We start from the raw sequence: 12,596 nt of genomic DNA on the forward strand, positions 1-12,596 counted from the left end.
AGAGTTGCGAGTGGAAGGCTATACAGACGCAGATTTCCAATCTGACGTCGATGATAGAAGTTCCAACTCCGGATATGTATTCACTCTGAATGGTGGGGCTGTCAGTTGGAAAAGCAAGAAGCAAAGTGTAATTGCTGATTCCACGACAGAGGCTGAATATGTCGCTACAGCTGAAGCCGGCAAAGAAGCGTTCTGGATGAAGAAGTTCATTACTGAACTTGGAGTGGTTCCAACCATTACATCACCAATAACTTTGTACTGTGATAATAATGGGGCGATAGCTCAAGCCAAGGAACCCAGGGCACATCAAAAGAACAAGCATTTTGACAGACGCTTTAATATCATTAGAAGATATGCTACCGAGGGGAAAGTCAACATCCTCAAAGTTGCCTCAGCCGATAACGTAGCAGATCCACTGACAAAGCCAATGTCTCAAATCCAGCTTGATCGTCATATGGATAAAATGGGTATTAGATACATGGGAAGATGGCTTTGAGTGCAAGTGGGAGATTGTTGGAAGTATGCCCACAAAGCCACTCATTTGATGTAATAGCTTTTGGAATACTTATTGTATTAAACTTTTATATGTTTAATGAAGGGCAAAGCTTATTGTTAATCACTATTTATTGTATCATGTGTTTAAGCAATAAGGGAATCCAAGGAATGTATTTGATCTAAGAGACAAGTGATCTAAGTGAGTTAGATTATCGAGACCTTTCTCTTATGTTCATTCCTAAAACGTTCCTAGCCATAGGATTGCCAATTGGGCATTGACAATCCGCTAAGGTTAGTATGTGTTATGTTGACTCAAACGTGAGTATGAACTGGTCTCAAGTCATTTGGTGTTGGACACTGAGACAAACACATAGGTGCTCGAAAAGGTAATCGAGTACACTGAACGTCGATCAAAAGAGAGTTCGAACATACATGTCATGTATGAACTCTAAAGTTGCAATATGCAAAGTAGTCCTTTGACCTGAGGCATCATAGATGTCTAATGGTTAGGTCCTTGATCTTTGATCATGTCAATGGCATTCCTTCGGATTGTCCACGGCATTGTTGGGGTCAAGCTACCTAGCCATGTAGGCATATGAATGCACAACAAGGGATCTCTAACCTTCCATGGTGGAAGGAGAATACTCTAAGATATGATTCTAAAGTCTTTGGCCAAAGCATATGAATATGACTTAGGAAGTTTGTTCCAAATCATATTCAAAGGAATCATATAGGAAAGTATCACATTGGATAGTAGACATGAAACAAACTATCACTTAAACAATGTGATTAAGAGTATTGTATTAGAGAAGGACCGTATTGCATTGTAGTTGTAACTGGATAGGTTCTCCAACCAATTCTACTTAGCTTGGGTAACCATGATATGCTGCTAGGTGTCACTCATGGTTTGTGGAAGCCCTAAAGATTAGCAAACACTAATCTTAAGGGAGAATTGAAATGTGGTTTCAATTCACAATCGATCGTTAAGAGTAACATCGCCCACTGCCTCGCTAATTGGAACCTAATGGATCGCACACCACATAAGGATGTTAGTGAAGAAATTATATGAAATGGATAAGCAATTAAATGGTTTAATTGAAGAATGGTCAAAGTTAATTAATTAGTTAATTAATTATACGAAAGGTTCGTATTGGGCTTTTAAGTTAGTTTGGGCTTCGGGGTCCAAAATTGTTTTGGTCCACTAGGCCCATTATGTTTAAGTTGTATGACAACTAAAACAAATATGGGTATTAAGCCCAATAAAAAAAGGAGGCCGGCCATAGCAAGGGTAGTGGGAATTTTTGCTTAATTGCAAGTTTGCCACTAACCTAAGAGATGAAGTATAAAGTCATCTTTATAGCTTTGTTTCTAATTAGGGTTTTCTAATAGAAATTGGGTGAAACATTTTCTCTCATTTTCTACATAGAGGCCGGCCACTTAGAGGATTTTTACTAGCATCTAAAATCTCTCTAAGTCATCCATATCATCTTCACAATATACAACCTTGGTGAAGAGACTTAGAGACATCAAGCTTTTGATGTTTTTTGGAGAACAAATCCTTTTTCCTCAAATCATCAAAGGAGCACTAAAGGGAGGAAAACACAAGGAGGATTCAAAGAGCTTGGAGGTGACTTGAAGGCCCTCCACTTGGGTGAATCCCTTGTGTAAACAAGGATGAGCTTCAAGGGTAAAGAATCACTAAATCTTTACTTCTCTTTAATGTTGTTAAAGAGTTTATTTTGGTTCACCATATACTAGGCTTTGAAAGTCATGGGTTTTATGAATTGTTTTTGGATGCATGCCTACTTTAAAGTGTTAATAGCTTGCATGTGTATTCAAATGTTCATACTTGTTCTTAGCTAGGACAAAATTTTTCCTTCACTTGGCCGCACAACCCGATCACCTGATCGGATTTTATCCATGAAGATATCGAAAAACCGGATGAGACACCATTGCACCTGGAAGGAATCGAACGTAGCACATAGGAATTGAATCTGTTGTAAATTTCACCAATTTGTCGAAATGAAATAAACACTACTTTGTCTCTTCCTGTCTTCTTGAATGAACATACACTGCACTTTAATATCCCGAAGCCTGCTTTACTTTACATCTTCTTTAATATAACAATCTCTAACATCCCATAATATAGGACAATACTTTTTCAAGAATTTAACATTAATGGGATGTTTCTGCCAATTTCCTTCGAGGTCCGCCACCTTCTTTGTCTAATACTCGACTAATCATGAAAGGACCTTCCCATGTCGGGCTCCATTTTCCAAAGCCCCTAAGCTGAGCTCTTAGAGGAAAGACTGTCTTCCACACCAAATCTTCTTCCTTGAAAGACTTTATCTTCACCTTTTTGTTATAAGCTCGGGCAACAGCTTTCTTCCCTTCCTGAATCTGGTTCAAGGCTTCAATTCGGCCTATATCTAAGTCTTCAATCCCTTGACACATGGCCTCGATATACTCCTCATTGTGTAACCCAAACTGATTTTGAATTCTAACAGAACTTACATTGATCTCCATGGGAAGCACTGCATCTTGCCCGAAAGTTAAAGCATAAGGAGTTGTCCCTGTTCCTGCCCTCTTGGAAGTTCTGTATGCCCACAAAGTATGCCCTAGCTTTTCATGCCACTTTTCCGAACTATCTATCACCATTCTTTTAATAATGTTTACCAAAATCTTGTTACTAAATTCCGCCTGGCCATTTGACTGTGGGTAGTAAGGACTGGACTAGATCATTTTTATTTTGTATTTGCTTGCAAACTCTTCAACTTCTTTTGAAATAAAAGATGGCCCTCGATCTGTTACTATGGTTTCGGGCACCCCAAATCTATACAAAATCTTGGTCTCAATAAATTTTTTTACTGCATCTGAGGTTATGGATTTTACAGCCGAGGCCTCTACCCATTTGGTGAAGTAATTCGTTGCTACAATTATGAAAGTATGCCCCTTGCTAGAAGCCGGATAGATCTGCCCGATGAAATCCATTGCCCATCCTCTGAAGGGCCAAGGCTTGACCACTGGATTTAAAGGCACTGAGGGCACATGTTGGAGAGGACCATGCCTCTGACATTCTTCACAGCCTCAGGCATAAGACTTGCAATCTTTCTCCATATCGGGCCAGAAATAACCATACCTTTTAAGCAACCACCTCATCTCCGCAAATTCCTTCATGTATTTTGGCCATTACTCTCATAGATTCCTTTTGGCCTAAGAATTTCAATAATAACCCGTCTGGAGTTTTCCTTAGCAGGTCCTTCGCCCATAAGACATACTTAGTTGCTTGCTGTTTATCTTTCTTGCTTGTGGGTGAGGAAGGATCCCTTAGATAATGAATGATGGGCGACCTCCAATCTTCTATCTCCGTTTCTAGAACCATTACATTCAGACTAAATCCTCTTTCCAGGATAGAAGGAAGGTTTCTTCTTTGAATCTCGACATCCAACCCATATTTTCTTTCCTGTATTAGCATGCCTGAAGCTAATTGTGCCATCTTGTTGGCTGCTAGGTTGGATCCTCTGGGAACATGACTAACCGATATCTCAAAATCCCAATAACTAAGCAATTGCATGGCCGCCAAGTAATATCCGGCCATGGTGATATGCCTGCACTTGAACTTCCCATTTAGCTAGTTTATTACTAACTCTGAATCACAAAAGATCTCTACCTCCATTACCCCCAGATCCATCAAGATTTCCAAACCAATTATTAAGGCCTCATACTCTGCCCGATTATTGGTATTCCCTTGGTAATCTAAGAGAAATGAGTAATACTGATAAACCCCTTGAGGGTTGATAATTATAATCCCGGCTCCTGAAGCCTTCTGAGTGTGGGAACCATCAAAATATAGCTTCCAAGGAGTAATCCATAGACCAGCCACTCTTTTTATCTCTTGCTGGACCCATTCCTCTTTGCCCGAGACACCTTTGCTTGGTGGGATCCAAACACTAGTAACTTCCAGGGTTCCCGGGATATTGATTATCTCATCTTGAGACTCTTGATGCTCCGCCAAGAAGTCAGCAATTGCTTGGCCTTTGACTGCCCTTTGGGGTACATACTGAAAGCTGAATTTTGATAATGCTAGAATCCACTTCCCAATCCTTCCTGTTAGCATTGGCTTTGATAACATGTACTTTATCACATCTGTCTTGGCGATGATGTGCACGTGACAAGGTAACATGTAATGCCTCAGCTTATTAGCAGTAAAATACAGAGCTAAGCACAATCTCTCTACTGGGGAATATCTTGTTTCTATCTCGGTTAGAATTCTACTGAGGTAGTACACTGCCTGCTCTTTCCCGCCTTCATTATTTTGAGCTAGCAAACTTCCGCTTGATTTATCTGAAGCAGAGATATATAGCTTTAAAGGTTTTCCCCTTTGAGGTGGTACCAACACTGGCGGAGAAGTCAAATAAGCTTTGATACTGTCGAAAGCCTTTTGGTGTGGTCGTCCCCACTCGAAATTCTCCTTATCCTTCAATCTTAGCAAAAGAGTCAGCGGCTGGATCTTGCCCGCTAAATTGGCAATGAATCTTCTCAAGAAATTAATTTTGCCTAGCAGCCTCTGAAGTTGGTGGGTGAAGGCGACTCCATTATTGCCCGGGATTTGTTCTTGTCCACTTCTACACCTCTTTGATGAACCAGGAATCCCAAGAAGTTGCTCGTTCTTACTCCAAACGCGCACTTCTTTAGATTCATTTTCAATTTGTGGGCCCTCATTCTTGTCAATGCCTGCCTGAGGTCTATCAGATGCTGCTCTTCTTACTTGGATTTCACCACGATGTCATCAATATACACCTCCATATTATGGCCAATCAGATCATGGAAGATGGCATTCATTGCCCTTTGGTAGGTCGCACCAGCATTCTTGAGCCCGAATGGTATGACCAGATATTCATATGCCCCCACATGCCCAGGACACCTAAAAGCTGTTTTATGTATATCCTCCGGAGCCATCTTTATCTGATTATACCCGGCATTTCCATCCATAAAAGATAAGACTTTGTGTTTTGCTACTGCATCTATGGATAGATCTGCCATGGGCATGGGATACTCATCTTTCGGTGTAGCACCATTAATATTTCTGTAATCAACGCAACATCGTACTGCTTTTGTTATGGCCTTTAAAACGGGTACAATGTTAGCTAACCACTACACATATTTGGCTGGCCTGATAAATCCAGCTTTTACTAGCCTCTCAATCTCTTATTTGACCTTCTCTTCTATCTCCTTCGACATCCTTCGTGGTGCTTGCTTAACAGGTTTATATCCCTCCTTGATGGGTATTCTGTGTTCCACCAAGGTTGCATCTAAACCTGGCACCTCAGTATAATGCCAAAAAAAACAATCTTTGAATTCTTACAAAAGACATATAATTTTTGCCCGATCATCAATCTCCAATAAACCACTAATTTGTATTGGTCTTGGATCTTCCTCTGTCCCTAGATCAATAACTTCCAGAGGATTTTGGACCTCTGGTGGTGGCTTATCAGGTTCTGCACACAAAAATTTGACTAGCTCCGGGCTCTCGGACAGGTCGTCTAGCCCATTTAGGTCATATATGCACTCGGCCATTTGAATGGCCCTTTCCAATTCTTCTCGACAAGATTCCTCCTTGCTTTCATCTTGGCTGGTTAAAGCTCCTACCTGCCATTCCTGTTCTTCTCTGTCTAAGAGCTCCCTTTCTTGTCTTCTTCCTTTCCCATACACCAACAGTTGTTTAATCAGGGATCTGACTGCCATTACCTGATCCTTCATTTTTTGTTCTGTCATTGATGATGTAGGGGCGTTGGGATAATACAAGGTCTATCCTACTCCTCTCTAGTAAGGAGCATTCCTTGTTCTAGAAGCTTTTGGGCCGTCACCTTGGTAGGGCGGCCGTTCTCGTCTGCTCCTGAACATTTCAAAATTCCTATGTTGGGATTGTAGAAACTTGCTTCAACAACATTGGCTGTGGGAAGAAATGGCCGTGATTCGGCCTCTACCATCTCCCAAAAGCCTGGTCCCTCTGTACCTACCTCATGATAAACAACCACTTATTGATGTAGAGTGGAGGGTATAGCAAGACTTTGGTGGATCCAATCTCTTCCGAGTAAGGCTCCATAAGTGGAAGTGCAGTCCACCACAAAGATTGCCAGCATGATCTGTTTAGACCCCAAATCCACTTCTAAAGGCAATATCGCATGAGTCTTGGTGATAGCGCCGAGAAGTTAGAAACCGTGAGGTCTGTAGGAATAAGATCTTCTATGCCTCTCCTCAACTTTTTCATTTGCTTGGCCGGTAGTACATTAACAGCTATTCCTCCATCAATTAAAATCCTTTTGAAGGGCACCCCCTCCAAATGAGCTGTAACATATATGGGCTTCAGATGATTGGCAAGCGAAATGCTCGGGCAGCTGAACACCATCTTGTCTGTATAGATCCTTAAAGGACCATCTTTGGATGGTTCAGATGATCAGCTTTTCCCGATTCTCCCTCTTCAGCTACCTCCACACTGACATGGGCCATCATTGGCTTAGTTGTCACATAGTCTCCTTCCATCATGGAAAGCTGATTAGGTCTGGCACTAAACATGACGGATAGCACGTACGCCATGTTGATATGAAAGTTGCTAGGCTCTGGCATGTTTTCTTTCTTGCTCCCAATCTGGTCCATGAACTCATCTAACCAAGCCATCGCATCTACTGGAAGCAGTGGTTCTGGTGCCCCCTCTTGCTGATTCACGCCTGAATACGGTGTTTGCTTTGGAACTTCCCCGAAAGGATCCACTAATGATGGAGAAGGTGGTTTTCTTTCAGGTCAAACAGTTCCAAAACAAATAGGCTGCTCTGTCTTCCATCTGGGAGTTGGCACCATGATCATATCTTCTTGAGCTCTCCTCAAGATCCTGTTGGAAATGTGCCCTAAAACCAATCATATGATGATACTTTACGGACATTTCACATGTTAAACTAATCTAGTTTAATATCAAGGGCAAAGATTATTGTTTGAGCCGTCTCATATAAATGTTATATGCTTAAACGATAAGTCCAAGAAATATGTAATTAGGAGAATGTAATTTAAACAAGTTAGATTTATGAGACCATTCTCTTTCGTATACATATCCTAAACGTTCCTGATCATAGGATTGCCAATTGGGCATTGACAGTCCGTTAAGATCAGTACGTGCTGTGTCTTCTCTCAGGGAGACTGACTAGTCTCGAGTCATTAGTGTGTGTGACATCAAGACAAGTACGTAGGTGCTCAATAGAGAATGAGTTCACTGAACACGATCAACGAAGAGTTCTCATACTCATGTCACATGAGAACTCATGGTTGGGATAATGCAAAGTAGTCCTTTAACCTGAGGCATCATAGTTGTCTTGTGGTTAGGTCCTTGATCTTTGATTATGTCAAAGTCACCCCATCCGTGGGTGTCCACGGCATCGTCGGGGTTAAGCCTCTTAGCTATGGAGGCAAGTGAATGCGCAACAAGGGATCTCTAACCTTCAAACCGTTTGAGGGAGAATACTCTATGATATGATTAAGAATCTCTGGCCAGAGTATGAATGAGATTTAGGAAGTCGTTCCAAATCACATTCAAGGTAATCATATAAGCACACGAATCACATAGCATAGTAGACATGAATAAACTATCAAACTAAACAACGTGATCAAGAGTATTGTATTAGAGAAAGACCGTATTGCATTGTAATCCTAAACTGAATAGGTTCTCCACCTCTTCTGATTAGCTTGGGTAACCATGATATGCTGCTAGGTGTCACTCATGGTTTGTGGAAGCCCTAAACGTGTATAATCACTAAAGGGAGAATTGAAAGTAAGTTTCAATTCACAATCGATTTGAAATGGTTTTAATCGCCCACTGCCTCGCTAAAAGGAACCTAATGGATCGTACACCGTGTAAGGTGGAGATTGAAGAAACAATGGAGATGAGTAAGAATAATTAAATGGTTTAATTATTTATGGCAAGGATTAATTAATATGTTAATTAATCAAACAAATAAGTTCGTTAAAGACCTCGGGATAGTTTTAGACCTTAAGGCCCAATGGGCTTCGAATGTCAAGCCCATTGACTTAAGTTGTATGACAACTTAATGAATAATGATTCACAAAGGCCCAATTAGCCTAATAATACCCTAAGGCCGGCCATTTAGAGATGGAGTGAGTTTTGGACTTATTTACAAGTTTGCCACTCCAATGAATTAAGGTATAAATATGACTTTATAGCCAAAATTCATTTAGGGTTTCTTTTAGAGAATTGGAGAGAACATATCTCTCTCTTTTCTCTCTAAGAGGCCGGCCCCCTTGGAGGGATTAGCTAGTAATCTTTCTCCTCCAAGGTCACTCATCTCTTCTTCACATCTTACCTTGGTGTGGAGACTTAGAGGTTCTCTATTTTGAGAACTTGGAGAAACATATTCTTCCATCCAAATCCATGGATCTAAGAAGCAAGGAATGAAGGCCCTCTCCTTGGGTGATTAGCCTTTGCTTATGCAAAGAGGAATCTACAAAGGTATAATTTCTCAACTAACAAATGTTGTTTTAAGTTGAGTGAAGGTTCACCAATCTACTAGGCTTTGAATTTAATGGGTAATGTTTTGTTTTGAGTGCATGCAAGCATGATTCTGCCTTTAATTTGCTAATTGCATGCTATAGATGTTGCTCAAATGAACATGTTTTTCACAAAATTTCCTTCAAGTGGTATTAGAGCCTAGGTCTAGTAGTTGGTGAATCCTTTTGGGTTTTGTATTATCATAGTTTATGATTTGAATGTTGTAATTGTTACAAGCTTTATTCTTCCTTCTTTGAATGTAAATTTTGTTAGAAAATTTGCCATCTCAAATGTTGTAGATGTAGTTCATATGAGCATGAATATTGGAGCTAAAATTTGGTGCCATGTTTTTGGGAATTTTCGGCCAAATCCAAAGGGTGGATTTTTGGGTTCTTGTTTGACTTGTTAAAAGTGTTTTCAAGTAACTTTTGGAACCCCTATGTACCCTAGTTTGGTTATATGTTATTTCCCTTAAGTTTGAATGGTTTTGGGATGTTTTTGGGTGAAAAATGTTCATGGAAATTTTTTGAGTTTTTCATGAGTGTTCTTCATTGTTCTTGACATTTTTGCCAAGAACAAAAAGTTTGGTGTTTTGATTTATTTCATAAAGTATATGTTTTATATTTTTCAAATGTTTAAATGTGTTAGATATTTATTTAGAAAGGTGTAAGAAATATTGGTGAGTGTGTAAGGATTAATTCCCTTTCACACACACCACTTGCATGACATTTATGTCATGCACCACTTGCATGCTTTATGTCTAAAACTACAAATCAACACACACGTCACTCCCTTCTCTCCAAAACCGGCCACCCTACAAGTGGGGTGTTTTTGGGGCTTTTATGCAATTACATAAAGTTTTGGTACTTTTGTGTAATTTGTAGTTTGACCCAAAAGTTTACGTATTTACGTAAAGGCCCAAAATCATTAAATGACAAATTGTTTTGTTCCTTTAATGAAGTTTTTGAATTTGTTGAAATTTTTGGGTTCTAGTTGTAATTACATGAAGTAGTGAACTTTTGTGTTTTTACAAAGTGACCCCAAAAGTTTATGTTTTTGCAACATAGCCCAAAAGTTGAGGTTATTGCATTTTGGCCCAAATTAAGTTGAGAACAAAATGGTTTTGTCTCTTTAAATGAGAATTGGATTTTCATTTCATTTAGCTCCATTTAAATCGATTTTATGGATACAAAAACCAAATGAAAATGTTGCATTCAATTTAATTAGTTAAAGTGTTAATTAATTAAAGGGTGATTATGAACCTAAGCCTACGATAATTGAGCTATGTGAAAGGCCGTTTCAAATTTGTTTGAACCATGGGAATGTGTAGATTAGATTTTGGTTGTAGTTTGATTTGATCAAATGTTGTAAAAGAGCATAAGCTCTTCTTTACTTTAAAGTAATTTGTATTATTCAAATGTTGTAAAGAGCATAAGCTCATCTTTACTTTGAAGTACTCCTTTCTTGTATTATTTGATATGTATGAAAATGGAGTAGAGGGTCCAACGCCCCTAAGACAACACGCCTTAATGTGATTAAACGCGTAACTAAAATCAATCACCATCCCTAGACCGAGATTCAACACTAGGCTCGTGTTGAATCTAAACAAAGGTTCATAGTCATCCTAAGGCCCTAAGGCAACTATATAGTCCATCAAATGAATGCAAAGTTTATGTTAGTAGTATCATATACTCTTCCTTTAAAAACCGTTTTGTAAGCATAGTGAGAGTATTATATACAACTAAATTCAATCAAATGGACCAATAGTAGTAATAGGACCAAAATTGTTTTAATAAAGATTAAAATGAATATTTATATGTGATGGGACCTAAAAACTCTTAACCAAACCATTATTAAGTTGAGAAGTGTGAGAGTGCTTTGAACACTCTTTCGTGGCCTTCCACCGTGGTAGGCTCCGATCGTTTGTGACTCGTACACCAGCTTCACCCTATCATGGGGGAGTACAAAGTGCGTGCTTACACTCAGGAGGAGTCTATATGCATACTTGATGTTGTGCAAGGTAGGCAACGAGAATAGCCAACATCATATCATTGTGAGGTTGTTCTTGAACCCCTACCCGAACTTGCATGGTGGGAATGACTTAACTAAGTGCAATGGAGCCAACATCATATCATTGTGAGGCTACATTCTCTAGAGGCCAAATAAGATGGGTACTTGCAAGAGATGCAAATGAGTAAGCGTACTCTCTCATTATTATTAATGCTAGCCAACATCATATCATTGTGAGGTGGGCTTGGTAATAGTGAGTCTCCCATACCCTACTAAGAGTTTCCTCCAAAACTCTCGAATTCTAATGAGGGATATGGAATTTGCCAAAAATAGTGGGTGGTGCTATTTGATTTAAAGACCCGGATCAAATGACTTAAAATCAATTGATTTTTATTCGTTATGTATTTATTTACCAATATATTTGCAAACGCTATCCAACACTTGACAAATAAAAGCCAAAAGCTTTAGTTTCCAGACTTGGTACTACAAAACCATAGATTGTCTTTAATGGCTTGTAAATGTACCTAAGTAGTCTCATCCTCACAATCTTCCTATTGATAATGTATCATTAGAAGAATATGTTAGAAAAAAGTCTATCATAAAGAGGACAACACTTTTAATGTCATAAATTCTTCAATTACAATTTGTTGTATGAAGAAATAAGAGTTGCTTTGAACAACTCTTAGTTAAATGCAAACATTAATGCTTGTTTCTTTGTTACATGAACAAGGAACTTTAGAAGTAAGCACAAGGGCATGGACACTTTATGTGCCATGATTCTTCACTTACAAATTGTTGTATGAAGAAATGAGAGTTGCCTTGAACAACTCTTAAAAGTTTGTAATTATGTTTAGAACATAATGGTTGTTTGACAAAAATAGTCCATCAACATGGACTTATGATGATTTTGAATCATTGAGTGTTGAAGTGTTAAACCACTTCTAGAAACGGAAACTGGGCAAGGACTTCACCTTTGTGTACCTATCCAAATGGTTCACTAAGTTTATTGTAAACTATATAGTGAACAATAACCACACGCTCTCCAAATCGTTTGATGTGTATAACACAATTGAAATAAGTTTCAAGAGAGATAGTGGGAGTTTAGGGACCATGACTATTGTAGTCAAAGGAGAAGTCAAATGAAGAAGATAAAATTAACTCCAAGGGAACAAACTTTCTTTATAAAAGGATGGACATTGGAAGGGGTATTTGCAAGAAATGTCTTGCAAGTGTCAAGAACACACCTTTCGAAGGTGTTGTAAATTGTTCTTGAATAGTTCAAAACAGTTGGTTCTTCTACTTGAATGCTTGATTCCTTATTAGTAACTATGTTTTACAATCGTTGTAAAAGTGTGACTAATAAGAAGTAGAAGATATATGAGAGAAGAAAAAGGTGCTTCACATTCGGAACGTGAATAAAATAAAGATCTCTGCGAAAGCAGATAGTACTTACTTCCTCATATGAACTAGCAAAGAAATTGGAAAAACCAAATATTGTCTTTACATTCCAATTTTAAGGAACTTAATTTCGTCACTA

At 38.9% G+C, this 12,596-nt stretch overlaps 1 protein-coding gene across 1 annotated transcript; it reads right to left on the bottom strand.

Moving 5' to 3' along the window:
* Positions 1-2,670: 2,670 nt before the first annotated feature.
* LOC139196822 (uncharacterized) lies at positions 2,671-3,153 on the bottom strand. The gene has a single exon (XM_070823167.1). The coding sequence runs from the start codon at positions 3,151-3,153 to the stop codon at positions 2,671-2,673; it is 483 nt and encodes a 160-aa protein (XP_070679268.1).
* Positions 3,154-12,596: the final 9,443 nt, after the last annotated feature.

The sequence above is a fragment of the Malus domestica genome, chromosome 06 (assembly GCF_042453785.1).
Source record: "Malus domestica chromosome 06, GDT2T_hap1".
Lineage (NCBI taxonomy): Eukaryota > Viridiplantae > Streptophyta > Magnoliopsida > Rosales > Rosaceae > Malus > Malus domestica.

What these genes read in the sequence shown, in the direction of transcription:
- LOC139196822 (XM_070823167.1), bottom strand. Translation starts at nt 3,153, where the DNA reads ATGGTGATAGATAGTTCGGAAAAGTGGCATGAAAAGCTAGGGCATACT.